The sequence below is a fragment of the Podarcis filfolensis genome (genome assembly GCF_964270895.1).
Source record: "Podarcis filfolensis genome assembly, chromosome: 11".
NCBI classification, from domain to species: domain Eukaryota; kingdom Metazoa; phylum Chordata; class Lepidosauria; order Squamata; family Lacertidae; genus Podarcis; species Podarcis filfolensis.
In genome coordinates this window covers 16277576-16295219 of record NC_139613.1, presented here as the reverse complement: position 1 = coordinate 16295219, position 17644 = coordinate 16277576, and the positions used below count along the sequence as shown (strand labels likewise).

At 44.8% G+C, this 17644-nt stretch overlaps 1 protein-coding gene across 1 annotated transcript in view; it reads left to right on the top strand.

Moving 5' to 3' along the window:
• The window catches only part of ADAMTS12 (ADAM metallopeptidase with thrombospondin type 1 motif 12), a 114786-nt gene that overhangs the window by 33675 nt on the left and 63467 nt on the right, over positions 1-17644 (top strand). Inside the window, exon 4 of the mRNA XM_083575504.1 lies at positions 16811-17007. Within this exon, the coding sequence (XP_083431630.1) occupies positions 16811-17007 (197 nt within the window). The remainder of the gene's footprint in view (positions 1-16810; positions 17008-17644) is intronic.

The window sequence follows — 17644 nt, the reverse complement described above, 5'->3', positions numbered from 1 at the left end:
CAGAGTCGGTCACGACTGGACCTAATGGTCAGGGATCCCTTTACCTTTACCCCATAAATGAAAAACAAATAAAGGCAGCTCTTACCTTTGTAAGAGGATCAAATGTGTTCCTTGAAAATATGTAAGAAGCTCTGATGCATCTTGCAGTTGCATATATACCATTTTCAGGATGCCATCACATTTTGAAGTTTGAGGATTTTGGATAGTCACTTGCAGCTGAGGTGCATATTGAACTTCTGTTTTCTGTTGGGGTTCTTTTTTTGCAAGGTTACTGAGTCCTCCCTCCCCACCTTTGCACAATCTGAACAAGTAAAGGGTATTTCAGAGCTGTCGTTGCTTGATAAACTCTACGGCACTTTGTGACACACACATGGAGTTACTGAAATCCCGTGTGTCCGGGATTGTGTGTCTGTGCATATGTCAAGGGGGTGTTGTGTGATTGTATGTGGTTCTGGCCCCACCCAACAATGCCTTCGACTGTAGTAATGGCTGTCAGCAATCCCAAACAGGTTCCCCAACCCTGCATGACACCATTGTGGGCTATGCCGTTTGTGCTCTGGATAAATATCAACAGAATCGTAATCACCTGCTGTGGGGTTCCAGACATTCTGAATTAAAATTCAGGGAATTCCAAGCATACTGAATTAGCATGCCTGATGTGCCCCAAATCCTCTCCCTGGAAATGATTTAAGAAAGGGGTAGGTCTGTATGCAAGCTAAAGAAAAAAACAGGAGGTGATCATGCATGAGAGGATATTCTTTCTTTTTCTAAAATAACTGGAGATAAACAATAACAAGTATGCATAAGCCAATGTCTGGAACACTAGGTTTTTCTGTGCAGAATGGGCTCGGCAGCTCATGAACCATTGACTTTTGATGTCCTTTTGCTCACATTCTGAAAAGTTCATCTTGCATTTCCTGAGATAATTATCTAGTTTTCGTGGTTACTGGGGCCTGCTTTGAATGGACATTTTCGGAATTGCTAAAGCATAGGAAATGAGATTCACAAAAAGTCACCTAAATTATTATAATTTTTTTAAAAAACCAAAACTCCTGTGTGACTTCATTAGAATATGCTAGGCTGTGGTTTGCTTTCTCCCCTGCTCATGAAAATGATATGAGAAACTGAGTCAGTTACTTGAAAGCTAAATGCCCAAGTGGCACAAATATGCCTACCGATTAAGAAATATTGAATTGTGTTAAATGTGTGCTCCACACAGCAATCTCTCTCTTTTTAGATAGGATCCCCAGAGAGTGAGCCAGACTGAGACCACAATGGGTGTGTGAATGTAGAGTGTGTGCACCAGCCTTTCCCTCCTGCACCATAAATTATCCCTGAAGGGATAAATGCCACTTTGAGCTCCTTGGAGAAAAAGCTGAGATACCTCAGTTGGTTAGAGCATGATGCTGACAACGTCAAGGTTGCAGGTTTGATCCCCGTAAGGGACAGTTGCATATTCCTGCATGATCCTCAGGTCCCTTCCAACTCTCTGAGATTCCATGAGATAAGTACAACAAATCAAGAGTAATTAAATAATATAATTCCAAGTACACCCATGGGTCCCAAAAGTTTGGCGACCCCTGTTAAACCAGACTTTAAGTAGGACATGTGGCCACCCTCTGTCACTCTATCAAAGGAAGACACAGCAGAAGGATCAAAGAGGCATACCAATTGCTTCCCATAATAAGGATGGCAGAAGCATTCCTGCAGTCATCTGTGGCACCATCCATGGTGTGGTGCGTTTTTGGAGAGTTTGGAGCTCTGTTCCAGCATATTTGTGGTATGGTTTAAGCTAGGCAGCGGTTCTCAACCTGTGGGTCCCCAGATGTTGTTGGACTACAACTCCCATCATCCCTGAGCTCTGGCCTTGCTAGCTAGGGGTGATGGGAGTTGTAGTTCAACAACATCTGGGGACCCACAGGTTGAGAAAGGCTGAGCTAGAGGCTATTCTGTTTTCTGCCCCCCCTCCCATCCTACCATGCTTGAATTCATAGCACAAAACTCAGCCACAACCTTAAAAACTTGGCTGGGGAAAGTCAAAGAGTGGTATGCACAGTTCAACACACTAGATATTGTCTGTGCCGTTAGGCTATTATGCTCCTGTATTTGAGGTCATTTATTCAAATGCAGGCACTCTGTCATTGAAGAAGGGAAAATCACAAAGCTCCAGTCACCCTTGTGTGCGAAAATGAGTAGTTTACACAAACTATTAAAAAAGAAGTTATTATCACTGAGAAGCAGTCTTCATGTGTTAAGTGGGCTGATTCATATTGGTGTGATTCAAACCTACCCTTCATCAAAAATGATTTGTCTACACAAATTACTACTAGGCCTACACAATGTAGGAAGAGCAACAACATGCCCTTTGCCGAGTGCTTAGGTAAGGCAAAGTGTCAAAATTCTGGGTTTTCTGGTTCATTCCATATTATGGTGTCTATAACCATTATGCAATTTCTTTTTTAATGGGGAAGTGAATGAAGAGTTCAAGTATAGAGCTGGAAGCCAGCAGAAGTTATATTTGTGGTTTGTTTGTTTTTGTTAATGATGGGGATGTGTAAAACCGAACAATGAAACTTGTGAATCTCAGGCCTCTTAAATGTCCCAGATTATCTAGCAGGGAGGTCTGTTACACAAATGAATTCAAAGGCAGAAAATTCACCAGCATCACTTGCAGGTTAAAATTTTTCTCCATCCTCACCCTCTGCCCCTGCACAGTCCTCTCTTGTCTCTTCACTCAGTATACAGTAGGTTGCTCAACCTTGAAATTCAAATCTCCTGGTTTCTTGGTGAGAGGGAAGGCTTGGAGTGCACAGACCCTATGATCTCCACTTAATGGCTCAGCAGTCTGCTGGTGAGTCAAGGTGGGAGATAGCTCTTAATCTGTATGCAGGCACTGCGTTCGCACTTGAGTGGTTCATGCCCTATGCATTTACACAGTTCTGAAAGTGCTTAGCTTTCCAGGGTGTACCTCATTGATGGAGTGGGGATGTCTGATATGATCTCAGGGTCCAGGTAGGATCACATGACCTTTTCCTCCCTGTTTCCTTCCTCTGCCTTGAGCACCTCAATGTCAGGAACATGGCCTCCCAGAGCGCAGGGGATGAGTTAGACTCAGAGATTGAACTAAGTGAACAAGGGTCCGACTCTGCAGATGAGAACTGGCTGACAGAATTGAGACAGGGCAGCTTGAGCCCACTTCACAGGGAAGACTCTATTAACTCTCAAGAGGAGGAGGAGTTGGAAGGCAGCCAGAGCATTGCTAGGCAACCAGCAGATAAGCAGAGGTTTGAGTCTGTGTCAAGTCAGTGTGGAGTAGGAGGGAGGTCAGCCTCTCAGTCCCCATTCTAGGTGTTTTGATAAAATCAGAAGGCAACGGAAGGGCAAGAGGGGAAAGGTGGAAGTCTGGTGTCCTTCCTGCTGTGGGAAGGGCGAAACTTCAGACAGACCAACAAACATAAATACGAGCAGGTGAGAAGCCAGGTTCTGGATGTGTCTTTTTGTAAATAAACATACATAAAATTGCTGGAGAGTCATTAATTCTTATTGAGGCTTGCTTGCCTGCCAGAGATCATTACACTCCTTCTCAAAAGATAAAGTGGCACAGTAGAGAAGGAGTGCAGCTCTAGGACATTTCCAACCACACAAGCAAGAGCAATGATGTCATCTGCTGGATTGAGGCTGTTGGGTGTAATTGTGAGAAATAAGCAAGGAGGGCTGTCAGAGAATGGGGAAAACAATCAAGCCACAATCCTCCTCTTTAATAGAGGTTCCTGTTCCATGTTTGCAGTTTAAATGGTTACACTGCTCTGAAAGATGGTTTGGAATTCTAATGGAAAGGCAAAGGTTGTGCTTTAGTTCAGGGGTGTAGCATGGGGGGTGTGCCAGAGAGGCCGTGGGACCGGGCAAAGATTTTTGAGGGAGCACTGCTCTTCTGGGCCTTGAAGGAACCAAAGTCTGTGGAGAGGAGCTCTGGGCTGGGCTCATAGGCTTAGCTATTACGCCACCACATATCTTAAACCAGGTTTGAAACAGATTTAAATTTGTAGTGCAGATACCTCACACCCTCTCACAGATGAGGACAACAGTCCACACACCCCACCATCCCAGGCCTAGGGGGCTCAGAGGACCCAATGCAAATGCTGCCTCCGATTTATGAAATACTTTCTTGTTATTTTCCTCCTTGTACGTGATCTAATAAAAACCCCTCATCATCCAAGTTGTCCTGAAATTGGCATTGGGCCAAATCTGCAGCAGACAGGACACGCAATTCTTTTTTCAAATCATTTCCACCCTCCCCTAGTTAAGACTCCCCAGCTCCTTTGGGTCAAATTCCTTCTGAATTAGTCATGGACAAAATTAGTGAAGGACAGCTGTTTCACCCTAATTGCCTGGGGAAATGGAAGTTTTGTCACTCACTGTAGTTGGGCTACACTTCCTTCTTTTTTAAAAAAATTCTCTTGCCAAGATAAACATTAAAAATGGCAAACTGGTCTGCCGAGTCTCACTTGGAAGGAAAAGAGATGGTCATCATCTGTAAGGAGGATAATCAGTAACTGTATATCTTTATCCCAGTCCAAATTCTCAGGAATGTTTGCAGAAACCTTTTCACTCAACAGGAACGGGGTCAAGTCCCAGAGCTCTACAACCAGTGGTGAAGTGATCTGGGGTCAAAGACGTTTGACTGTTTCTGCAGCAGGGTCCCAGCAGGGCCCCTGTCTCCACTGTCTTAGAGTTGCTCAATCAGCATGAAAGGGGAAACATGCTTAGCCGAAGCTAAGCATGTTGGAAAAATGAAACACATTTACCTTTCAAGTGAATGGTGTGAAAGTTCTGTTATGTACGATGGAGTGTCATGGGAACTTCATGGAAAACACAACTTCGTCACTCCAAAAGAATATATTTGCCCATATATTTGTAGCTCTCGCTGAAAGGAAGCACATGCAGATGTCCATTAATTGTACAATCTATCCCTTATTATCACATGATTGTACAATGATAAGGTTATTGTATAATCTTAGAAGGGTCATAGCGGTGACCATCAGGCAGAATGCCGCTGACTTTGGCATCTGGTCCCTGGAAGGTTGCCCAGAAGGGAACCTGGCCCTCAGGCTGAAATAGGTTCCCCTCTCCTGCCCTAGAGTATCAATACATCAACATCCATATTTCTTAAATTTCTGATAGCTGAAGCACATTGTTTGGGGAGGTCATCCCATGTGCTTCTGCAGGAGCTTCTGTGCTCAGAGCAGGTCGGGCTTGAGCGATTGGCTGCACACTGAAGTGAGCCAGGGGCTGAGAACCAGAAGCTGGGGGGACAAGTCAGCAGTTGAGCACCCAAAGGGCCAAGGCAGGAGCAAGGAACAAGCCAGGGATAAAGGATGAACCAAGAGAAAGTGTTCAGGAGTAAGCCGGGAGTCCCAAAAATTCTTTAGGAAAAGGAGCTAGGCATGTTGTTGTTGTTTAGTCATTTAGTCATGTCCGACTCTTCGTGACCCCATGGACCAGAGCATGCCAGGCACTCCTGTCTTCCACTGCCTCCTGCAGTTTGGTCAAACTCATGCTGGTAGCTTCGAGAACACTGTCCAACCATCTTGTCCTCTGTTGTCCCCTTCTCCTTGTGCCCTCCATCTTTCGCAACATCAGGGTCATCATCATCAACCTTTTATTCGACCGTCAGTCAGAAAAAAGTACATTTGTCAATACACAGTTAAAACATCCAGGAAGATTTTAGAACTTAGCCAACACTAAAATGGGCTAAACAGATAGCCCCATCCAACATCAGGGTCTTTTCCAGGGAGTCTTCTCTTCTCATGAGGTGGCCAAAGTATTGGAGCCTCAGCTGCAGGATCTGTCCTTCCAGTGAGCACTCAGGGCTGATTTCCTTCAGAATGGATAAGTTTGATCTTCTTGCAGTCCATGGGACTCTCAAGAGTCTCCTCCAGCACCATAATTCAAAAGCATCCATTCTTCGGCGATCAGCCTTCTTTATGGTCGAGCTCTCACTTCCATACATCACTACTGGGATGGGGGATCCCAAAACCAGTGGGCATGCAATGCTGGCTTTTTCAGGTAGCATTGATGTGTGGGATGTGGTGATCTCTTATTTGAATGTCTGGTATGTGCAAGGGTTCGTTTCAGGCATAGAAACACATTGTATGAGTCTGTTACCATGATGCTGTTCCCTCTGCACATGTTCAATCTATCAAATCATGTCTGCAACGAGCTAAGGAACCCAAAGGTTTTTCTCCCCCACTCTAGGCAGTGGGAGAAGGTGTTGTGCGAGTCGTTAAAAAGGAACCTGATTACAGGTCTCTGGGAAATTAATGAGTGTACAGTTCACAATATTGTCTACTCCATTCAGTCACCACCCCCATCATTATCACATTGTGAGAAGAAAGCAGGATGTTCCTTGAAATTAAGAAGATGATAGCATGTTGGAAATTAGAAGTGCCGGCATTTGGGATGCATTTTCATCATTGCTGTTTTCTTTGCAAGATTACGAGTTTGATTAGCTGCGCAGAAGCTCTGTCATCTTCATGAAAATTGTTACAATAAGCATATGAGCTCCCTATACAATTTCAGCTTTCGCTGGAACAATATTGAAACGACTTTAATTATTCTTCCTTGCAAGTATTATCTTTCCCCACCATTTCTCCCTTACTGTTTGAAAGTCAGAAAAATGACAAAAGAAAAGTCTCTGTATAAGACAGCGTTCTGTGGTGTGGGTGTGGGTGTTTTTGCAAAGCTCACACACTTAAGACAGCCAGATGTGACAGACACTCCTGTTGCAGTGAGTGAAAGATTTGCCACAAGCTCCTGTCACATCCACACCATACATCCAAACCACTCTTATACCACTTTAACCACCCTGGAGAATGCTGGGAATTGTAGTTTGTTCAAGGTGCTGGGAACTGTGGACTTGTGACGTCAGAACCCTTAACAAACTTCAGTTCCCAGCATTCTTTGGGGGAAGCCATGACTCTTAAAGTGGTATAAGAGTGCTTTCAAAGAATCATAGAGTTGGAAGGGACCCCCAAAGGTTTTGTAGTCCAATCACCTGCAATGCAGGAATCTCAAGCATCCATGACAGATGGATTTGATATCCCGCTTTGTCACTACCCGAAGGAGTCTCAAAGCAGCTAACATTCTCCTTTCCCTTCCTCCCCCACAACAAACACTCTGTGAGGTGAGTGGGGCTGAGAGACTTCAAAGAAGTATGACTAGCCAAAGGTCACCCAGCAGCTGCATGTGGAGGAGTGGAGACGCGAACCCGGTTCACCAGATTACGAGTCCACTGCTCTTAACCACTACACCACAAGGGCCATCCAACCTCTGCTTAAAAACCTCCAAGGAAGGAGAACCCACAACCTCCTGAGGGAGCCCATTCCATTGTCTAACAGCTCTTACTGACAGAAAGCTTTTCCTGAATCCATTGGTTCAGGTCCTAGCCTCTGGAGTAGGAGAAAACAAGCTTGCTCCATCTTCCATGAGACAACCCTTGAGATATTTGAAGATAGCTATCTTATCTCCTCTCAGTGTCCTCTTTTCCAGGCTAAACATACCCACCTCCCTCAACTGTTCCTCATAAGGCTTGGTTTCCAGACCCTTGATCATTTTGGTTGCCCTCCTCTGCACACATTCCACCTTGTCAATGTCCTCAGATTTCTCTGCAGGTTTTAGAACTTATTTTGGTTTCATGGTATCACTCTGCTGGATTTTGTTAGGTTTATAGCTGTTGTTTATGTGCTTTTATCTTTTTTTAAAGCTTTTTATAATAATTGTACGATTGATGGTACAGCACCCTGGAACTTTCATACTGAAGGGCAGCTTGTAAGTGATCATAATAATCATTATTATTATATCACATCATGCTGGCTTATATAAAAGAACTCTGCAGAATGGTTTGCATAATGACACAGGATTAGGGGAATGCAGAAGCTAGTTAAATAACCATTTTGCTTCCCTAAAAGATACATTACTTTACTGGAGGCAATATGTTTCTGAATTCCAGTTGTGGGAATCATCAGTTCTGTTGTTCTTAGGTTCTGCTTTTGGGCCTTCCATAGGCATGTAGTTAGCCACTGTAAGAACAGCATGCTGAATGTCCCCTCTGCATGAAATATATATTTAACTTTGTGGTGTTTTGCTTTCAATATATTCTTCCAATTTTACCTTGCTCACTGGCCATTCCATGCTTTAAAGCTGTGCCTATGTTCCTGATATATCAGAGCAAAAGATAAGCGGTTTGCTAAACCAAGTGTATGTGTGTATCGTAAATGTCTGAGCAGGCACCGTTTTCCATTTTAAACTCCCTTACAGCACCACCTGACTGCAGGAATAAAATGGAATGTGCTTCTGCTACTATGATACTAAAAATATTAGGCCAGATTCAACTAAGGAGTTGCACACTAGCAGAAGCCAGAGCAATGGGACGCCCCCCCCCCTACACAAGAGTATCTGTAAACTCCTGCAGAAATGAAGGAAGAGGGAAACTAATGAAGTTATCCATAGAGCTGCCGGGATGACTTTTGTAGATTAGTACATTACAAATTGGGATGCAGGTGGCGCTGTGGTCTAAACCACTGAGCCTAGGGCTTGCCAATCGGAAGGTCAGCGGTTCGAATCCCCACAACGGGGTGAGCTCCTGTTGTTCAGTCCCAGCTCCTGCCAACCTAGCAGTTCGAAAGTACATCAAGTGCAAGTAGATAAATAGGTACCACTCCGGTGGGAAGGTAAACGGCATTTCCGTGCGCTGCTCTGGTTTGCCAGAGGCAACTTAGTCATGCTGGCCACATGACCCAGAAGCTGTCTGTGGACAAACACCAGCTCTCTCGGCCAGTAAAGCGAGATGAGCGCCGCAACCCCAGAGTCGTCCGCGACTGGACTTAATGGTCAGCGGTCCCTTTACCTTTACCTTTTACATTATAAAAAGGGCTTCTTTTCTGCGGCAGCTGAAGAGACAGTCATTCCGGAATCCTGTTCCAAAAAGGGGAGGGAAATGAGCCAGTGGCCGCTCTCTCCCATCTGTTGTTATCTCTGCACCAAAGTCCAGTGATTCAGCTTCGTTGCATATGTTGCGCACATGGCGTTGTATCCCAAGACAGGGGCACTTCTGCCCACTGGTTTTCTCTTCCAAACTGGTTTCCAGAATAACGTTTCAGGTTTCAGAGGAGATGGTTGCACAGTCTCTGAGGCTGCCTTGAATACAGCTATGCCCTGTTCTCTTATAAAGTTGCCTAGTGTTGTGTTCACCACACTAGGCTGCTCAACACTTCAAGAGTTTTCCTTCCCAAATGCCTTTTGTCGGCGATGTGTCTACATGGCAGTGCTGCCGTTTTGTATGTATGTGTGCTTGCTTCTTTGTTTTAACGCCCATATTTAGAACCATGGAAGTGTTTTAGGAAGTGGACTGCAAGCTATGAAAAGCCTCATCAATTTTGTCAGGCTACACAGAGATAAATTCATGCATGCTGTGATTACAATGGGACAAGGAGAAAAGGCACCAAATGTTGCAGTGCGGGCAGGATCCCGACCTCTCCATCCCTTCCTTCCCCTGGTTTGCCGTGTCCTTCCCACCCCCCCCAACCAAATAAAGGTAAAGGTAAAGGGACCCCTAACCATTAGGTCCAGTCATGACCGACTCTGGGGTTGCGGCGCTCATCTCGCTTTATTGGCCGTGGGAGCCGGCGTACAGCTTCCGCGTCATGTGGCCAGCATGACTAAGCCGCTTCTGGCGAACCAGAGCAGCACACGGAAATGCCATTTACCTTCCCGCCAGAGTGGTACCTATTTATCTACTTGCACTTTGACGCGCTTTTGAACTGCTAGGTTGGCAGGAGCTGGGACCGAGCAGCGGGAGCTCATCCCGTCGCAGTGATTCAAACCGCCAACCTTCTGATCGGCAAGTCCTAGGCTCTGTGGTTTAACCCACAGTGCCACCCGTGTCCCAAACCCAATAGCCAGTCAGTAATCTCTGACCCCTTTGTCTTCCTCCATTTGTTTATTTGTTTGTTTATACATACCAGTGCACATTTTGGGAGTTCTCATAAGCCTGCCGATACATCTGGTCATTTCAGCATTATAAATTTGAAAGCACTCTTATACCACTTTAAGAGTCGTGGCTTCCACCAAAGAATCCTGGGATATGAAGTATAGTTTATTAAGGGTTTCCCAACAACACTCAGCAGCCTTAACAAACTACACAAACTACCCTTAACAAACGGCAGCTGACGCAGTGCTGCGCTCTTACCTTTCTATAGTAGGCTAGTTCCTACACACAGCACAGTGTCCCTATTTTCTAGGGAGAGTCCCAGATTTACAGAAGCCGTCCCAGTTTCTGTTTTGATCCTGGAATGTCCCTATTTCCTTAGGATGTCCCTATTTTCACCGGAGAAATGTTGGAGGGGATGGAGTTATGTGACTTCCAAGCTATGGAGATAAGTAACTATACAACCTTTGAAAGACATCTGAAGGCAGCCCTGTATATAGTGAAGTTATTTTTTAAAATTTTTAATGTTTTGTTGTGTTTTTATATATGTTGCAAGCTGCCCAGAGTGGCTGGGAAAACCCAGTCAGATGGGCAGGGCTTAAATAATAAAATTATTTCTATTGTTGTTATGGAATAAAGATAAAGGTAAAGGGACCCCTGACCATTAGGTCCAGTTGTGACTGACTCTGGGGTTGAGGTGCTCATCTCGTTTTACTGGCCAAGGGAGCTGGTGTTTGTCCGCAGACAGCTTCCGGGTCATGTGGCCAGCATGACTAAGCCGCTTCTGGCGAACCAGAGCAGCGCACAGAAACGCCGTTTACCTTCCCGCTGGAGTGGTACCTATTTATCTACTTGCACTTTGACGTGCTTTCGAACTGCTAGGTTGGCAGGAGCAGGGACCGAGCAACGGGAGCTCACCCCGTCACAGGGATTCGAACTGCCAACCTTCTGATGGGCAAGTCCTAGGCTCTGTGGTTTAACCCACAGTGCCACCTGCATCCCTTTGTTATGGAATAGGACGTCCCTAATTTCATCAGAAATGTTGGAGGAGGGTATTGCATTCCCCTTTCTGTTCTCCATTTGGGCAAGCAAGAAGCATTATCAGAGTTCAATGACAAAGGCAGTCAAAAGCACTCAAGAGGGGAGCTCTACAGGGCTGGGGAAGGGTGTGACCAGGCAGAGACCAGTCCCAGGGCGAAACGGAGATGCACGGAGGCTTGCATTCAGGTTCTGAATGCACTGAGGTTCCCCAGCCCTTTAGTACACTAACTTAGCTTAATTTATTAAATGTGAGAAACCGGGGGAAAGGCTTGGGGGGGCGGGAATCTGTAGAAATCACTGCCATAAAACTATGATTCCCCCCTCCAATTTGGAAAAGCGCTCGCACGCAGGCCTGAAGGCAGCCACCTTGCAGATAAAACTAACGAGCCCTTATTTTTATTTTAAAAAATCAACTTCATTATTAAAGGAATATGAACAGTTCCCCTTCATCACCAGATGGCTGCTTAATTGCAATGCTGATATACAATAGCTACCACATGCGCAGCTCACTGCATTGTATAAGCCCTGAGATATGTGCAATTTGTGTTTTCAGATTTGGCCCTTGGCCACACAGTCTCAGTTCAGCTCTACGCTGTATGGAAAACCATGTGGCAGTTGGAAACCATTATAGACAATTGATCTTGGAGCACTGACTCACTGGGCAATATGTTAAAATGATTTGGATTCTAAATAACTCCCGGTGACCCCTGCTGCAAAATATGGCAAATGGGTGGTCATGTGGGGAAGAGGTGGCCATCTGGAGTGTTAGAAGCTTTCAGCAGACTTAAAAACACCCCCAGGTTTAACATTTAGCATTTGGCAAATGATTCCAGCCCTGAAGCCAAAGGCTGTAGTCATCAGGATACCTCCTACGTAGTATTTCCAAGAGCTTCAGAGGCTCTGCTCCAGGCTAAATGATTTGACAATCATGGACCAAATTTTTTTTAAAATATTTTGCCAGGAACACAGAAGTTCTTAGCAGCTGGTGGTAGTTGTTCAGGATATTTAAGTTTCGGTCCTGCGCCTACCTGATTGGGAGTAAGACTCAGTAACCTAATGGCGGTGTAAGGTAACAGTGGAAGGAATTCAACATAGTTACAGTTCAACATAGTTTTCCCTCCCCCTTATGCTGGTCTATGACCACAATAAAAATTTGATTTGATTTGAGGAAGAGGATACATAAAAAGAGGCAATAAAAAATGATGCATGGTATGGAGAAAGGCAATAGAAGTTTTTCTCCCTGTGGATCCCCAGATGTTGTTGGACTACAACTCCCATCATCCTTGAGCTCTGGCCTTGCTAGTTAGGGGTGATGGGAGTTGTAGTTCAACAACAACTGGGGACCCACAGGTTGAGGAAGGCTGGTAGAGTTATGTGGACATTGATCCAAACTGAATGTTGGAAGAATCAGACAGACAAAAAGAAGTACTTTCCCATACTGTGCAGTGTTAAACTCTCCCAGGAGGCAGTGAAGGCCGCCATCTTGGATGGCTTGAAAAGAGAGTTAGACAGATTCATGGAAGGCAAGGCTATCAACTGCTACCATGGCTATGTCCTACCCCTACGGTCAGAGGCAGTGTGCATCTGAATACCAGTTTCTGGGAGCCACGGGTGCGCAGAGTGCCTTTGCACTCACATCCCACTTGCAGGTTTCTCACAAGTGTTATGTACTGAAGTTCTCACCCTGGGCCAGCAGGGGGATACTGTAGATAGTTATGCAAATAAGGGATCGAAAGTGACGTTCAGTGATTGGATAGTTTTAGAAAATTGTTACAGTTACGTTGTACTGGAGCTCTATATAAGCAGGCTGACTGAACCCTTCAGTTCAGTTCTATCCTGGCCTGTGAATAAACAAGAGCTGTCTGAAGAATTGCTGTGTCGTCTGATATATTCACCCACAACTTAACACAAGCATCTGGTCGGGAACCGTGAGAACAAAATGCTGGACTGGATGAACCCATGGCCTGATCCAGCAGGCTGTTCTGATGTTCTTCTGATGTCACATAGAGGCTGGGCAACACAGAGTCCTGAGACCCTGTGATGGTTTTGGCTGGCCAGCTATGGGGTCACCAAACCTCACCCCTTCACATACAGTGGGCACTTATGCGTTGTCCCCCCTCCAAAATAAAATTCTTCAAGAGGAAAAGAGGACCAAATAGGACTCCAATTTGCATGAAACTTGAATATGCCAATTTAAATGTATAGATACAAATTTAGAAATTGATTCCTATCATATATGTAGAAATAGAATACATTTCACCACAGTGAATGTGGTGACAAGTTGGGCTGTGTGCCAGTTCAGTTTCCTGTCCAAATGCTGTTGTTGGGTTACTGTGAAGGCCCCTGATTTTCCTTGCTAGGGTCATTTATTGTTAAATTGGGCATTGGACAGTTTAAACTATTTCCAAATAGAGAACAGTCCTGTGTCAAGTGAGGCACATAGCCATTCTCCCTAACAAAGGGTTTTGGGGAAGTAAATAGAACAAAATTATGCTAGATGGAGTTTAATGTGAGTTTAAAGCACTCAGGTTTTTTTTTAATTATTAAAACAATATTAGAAGTTAAACACTATTGCGTACTCTATTTTTAAAAAGGCCTGTTTATTTACCTCCTGCATTTCTCAGTCAATGATGCTCATTATTAAGCATTTATTTATGAGTTACTATGACAGCATGACCTGTCCTCTTGGCATTGCTGATGACTCTGTCAGCAAGAAGTCGCTTTGAAAATAAAGCACACTGGCTGCAACTTCCATGGGTTCTTTTGCCTTAGGGAAATTAAGTCACAAGATTCCAGTGCCCCAGTTCTGAGATTAATGGGGTGTAAGAGAGTAAATGTCTGTGCCAAGAGCAGCAGAAATTGGGAGAATCGGATTTGCTTTCAGTCTCACAGGTGGTTCTGTGTCTATGTTCACATTAGTGGTTTGAAACAAAGTGAGGTCGTCTCCCTTATTCTCACATTGCTGTGTAGACCAGTGGGCAAGGATCTCTTCGCCCGATGCCCATCACTTGATTTGTTCCCCCGACCATCAAATGCCAAGTCACTGAAAGTGTCGTGTGTGTGGCATGTGCAACAGCTGCCTGAAATGTATAAATGTCAGCCTGACTGTGACTTCCTTTTTCAAATCAGAGGGAAGCTGGTTTGAAGGAAAAGCATCCAACAGAATTTCTGAAGAAGCTAGAGGATACCTACAGATTATGGCTTATGTCATATGTACTCATCTTCAAACACCACCGGTGGAGTCAGCTGTGATTTGGACTCAGCCTCAGTGTAATTAATTTAAAGAGACCCCAAGGCCCTCTTGTCCAATTCAGACATTTTGTTACTTTAGCTGAATTGCCACGGAACAAGTACAAAGTTCTTTCTCCCCTTCTTCCAACCGGGGGACAAAGGCTGTCTGAGTAAAGTACAGTCATACCTCGGGTTAAGAACTTAATTCGTTCTGGAGGTCTGTTCTTAACCTAAAACTGTTCTTAACCTGAAGCACCACTTTAGCTAATGGGGCCTCCCACTGCCACCGCACCACCGCCGTGCGATTTCTGTTCTCATCCTGAAGCAAAGTTCTTAACCTGAGGTACTATTTCTGTGTTAGCGGAGTCTGTAACCTGAAGCATCTGTAACTTGAAGCGTCTGTAACCCGAGGTACCACTGTACTTCTCATTTTTGAATGGAGACAGCCTGTGCTTTTAAAAAGTTGTCAGTAGGCTATAACGTGTCTCCACACATGCAAAACCTCCCTCTCTGATGGGAAGCAAGTTCATAAAAAACTAATGCTACTGATTACAGCTCCCTCCATGAAGTACACCATCCTTTGTTTAGTAAAAGAAAAAAGAAACCCCAGGTGCTTTTCTGTAAAGGAGCCTTGGGAGAATTCTAAGGTTTGCAGAAATAGAAAAAAAAAATCTTAGAAAATGCCTGATAAAGGGTAGAAAACCTCTACAACAACACTAGTGTAGCTCAGAACAGTGGCGTAGCATGGGTTGTCAGCACCTGGGGCAAGGCAAGTAATTTGTGCCCCCTAACCCGTGGATTTGCGCCCCCTAACCCATGGATTTGCGCCCCCTAACCCTAACCCCCAGATGTTGCGCCCGGTGCGGCCGGCCCCCCCCTGCACCCCCCACGCTACGCCACTGGCTCAGAAGTAGGCTTGAAGGTGTTCATCTTGCAGCTTCCAGCAGCAGCTGCAGGCTTTCTGTTAGAAATACTTCTGGCTTACTGAAACTGTAGGCCCACTTCTGACCCCGTGTTGCATCCCTTGGGTTTGGGAAGGGTACTCCCAAACCTTCCAATGGGTCTGTTATAATACTAAGAAGGAGGCGGGAAAGCTTCAGTAGTAGTATCTATTTGTGAAAAACAGATCGAGAACTCAGCATAGCAGCCAGTGGGCAAGACGAAGGTTCCAGCTAGCTCCCACTCAGCTGTAGAGGGAACCGCACCCAAAGCAGGGAGGGGAGTTTCAATTGCAGACCAGGCATTAATCTTAAAGAGACATGCCACATACACTATACCTAGGACTGAGAACGTGGAGTCACCACAAAACACTAGCTATTGGTGTGGGCCAAGGTGGTGGGAGTTATTTGTTTTGGATTATATAGTTCTGGGTTTCCTGTATCAAGTTGAGAGGGTAGACTAGATGACATATTAGACACATGGACATTCTGTGATTCTATGAAAAAAGCGTGGCTTAATGTCGCTTTCCAGCAGTAACTTCATGATTATATTGTCTCTGGAATGAAAGATTCAATTTATGTTACTTTGCAAATTATGTGATGTTATGTCTTTTTAAGAATATGCAACACTAATGAGAAAAAAAGGGTACAAAATGAAATATTTGATCGGGCAGAATTGACATTAAAGATCATTAAACCATTACATGGTTACAAGTTGCCAGTAGAAATCTTATTATGACTGATCACAGGGACTTTTTGTTCTACAGCTTATACGTGCTAAGTCAAAGCTGTTCCTAATGCAAAATATGATTGCTATCAATTACATCTAAATGTTGTGGATGAAGTTGGTATGTGTGCTTTTAAAAATAAGCCCCTATTAAAACCACAGAGGCTATTTTAAACATGTGATTTCAGAATTGGGGGGGGGGGGAATCTACAGGCCTTTCCAGAGGCTATAATTTACAGGATAATAACTGGAGCAATCACTGTCTAATGCAGGTATTGCTCCAGCAAGGGCTCCCTTTGGGGCACTGTGGGGCAATACAGTTTCCCAGCTCTCAAGCCACAATTTGGGTAGTTCATAAATTGAACCTAGAGGCAACCTGTGGTTCCTGGTGCATTTTCAGACAGAAAAGACAGAAATCTTGTCCAAGTTTCCAGCAGATGCTGAATAGATAGACTGCTCTTCAGTTTCACATTTTGGAATGATATTTTGGTGTTTTTGTGTTTTTGGACAGGTTTTGTGCTCAAATATTCATAGTAGGGATGGAGAACCTGTAGCCCTCCAGATGTTGTTGGACTACAACTCCCATCATTCCTGATGATTGGCCAAGCAGGGTGGGATGGATGGGCGCTGGAGTCCAACGATATATGGAGGGCCAAAGATTCCCTATCCCTGGTTGATGAGAAGATACCCCAGTGTTTTGAAAGTCCTTTCTAAAACACAAATGCCAGTTGTCTGCTCTGAAATGCCAGGCATTCCCAGAAAGTACTCCATGTATTGTTTTGAGCTCTTTTTCTCCAAGAGAAGGGGAAACACACCCATTTCTTTCTGTAACATAACAGGTTGCCTACAAGGGAAAGATGGTCAATGCATTTTGTCTTCCATTTTCAGAAACTTTGAGCTTTTTCCAACAGCAAGAGCTTCGTAGGGAGAAATGGGAGAGGAACCGGGTGACAGGGAAAGCGATCTCCCGCCGTTCTGTCAGCAAAGAACGATGGGTGGAGACGTTGGTGGTTGCTGACAGCAAGATGATTGAATACCACGGAAGTGAGAATGTGGAATCCTATATCCTCACTATCATAAACATGGTATGTAATGTACAGAATGCGGAAGTGAGAGTGCTAACTGGGTCCACACAGTGTGAGCACATAGCCCTGGTCCGTTCTTGCATTTGCTGGCTTCCGGACCCAACTCAAAGGACTGGTTTTAACAATAAAGCATTATATGGCTTGGGACCATGATATCTCTAAAGCAGAATTCCCCAGCTGTTACGTTCCCAAATGTTGTTGGACTCCAGTTCTCATCATCCCCAGCCTTCATAGCTGATAGTCAGGGATGGTGGGAGTTGTAGCTGGGGAAGGTAGGCTTTTGGCTTTAAGTTCAAAGTCCACCCTTATTGCCAATTAATTAGGGACTGGCAGGCTTCCCAGGGCAATGAGCGTTCGACCGAGCGACTCCTCCGGTCGAGTCCTCTGACATGATTAATGACCTGAGCCTCTGATAAGGCTCCAAGCACGTTCCCCCATTAAGCAGAGTATCCAGCACAGAGAAGGACGAGAAATATGAGCTACATGCTAAGAGTTTTTTTACTAAGCTACGCAGACAGAAAAGAAATACATCCTCTCTCTGTGAGAGCAGAGAGCAACTGAAAAACAAAGGAACAGGAAACTAGTAACATCACATCCGTCTCCTGTCTTCCATGAGACTTCCAACAGTCTGGAATGT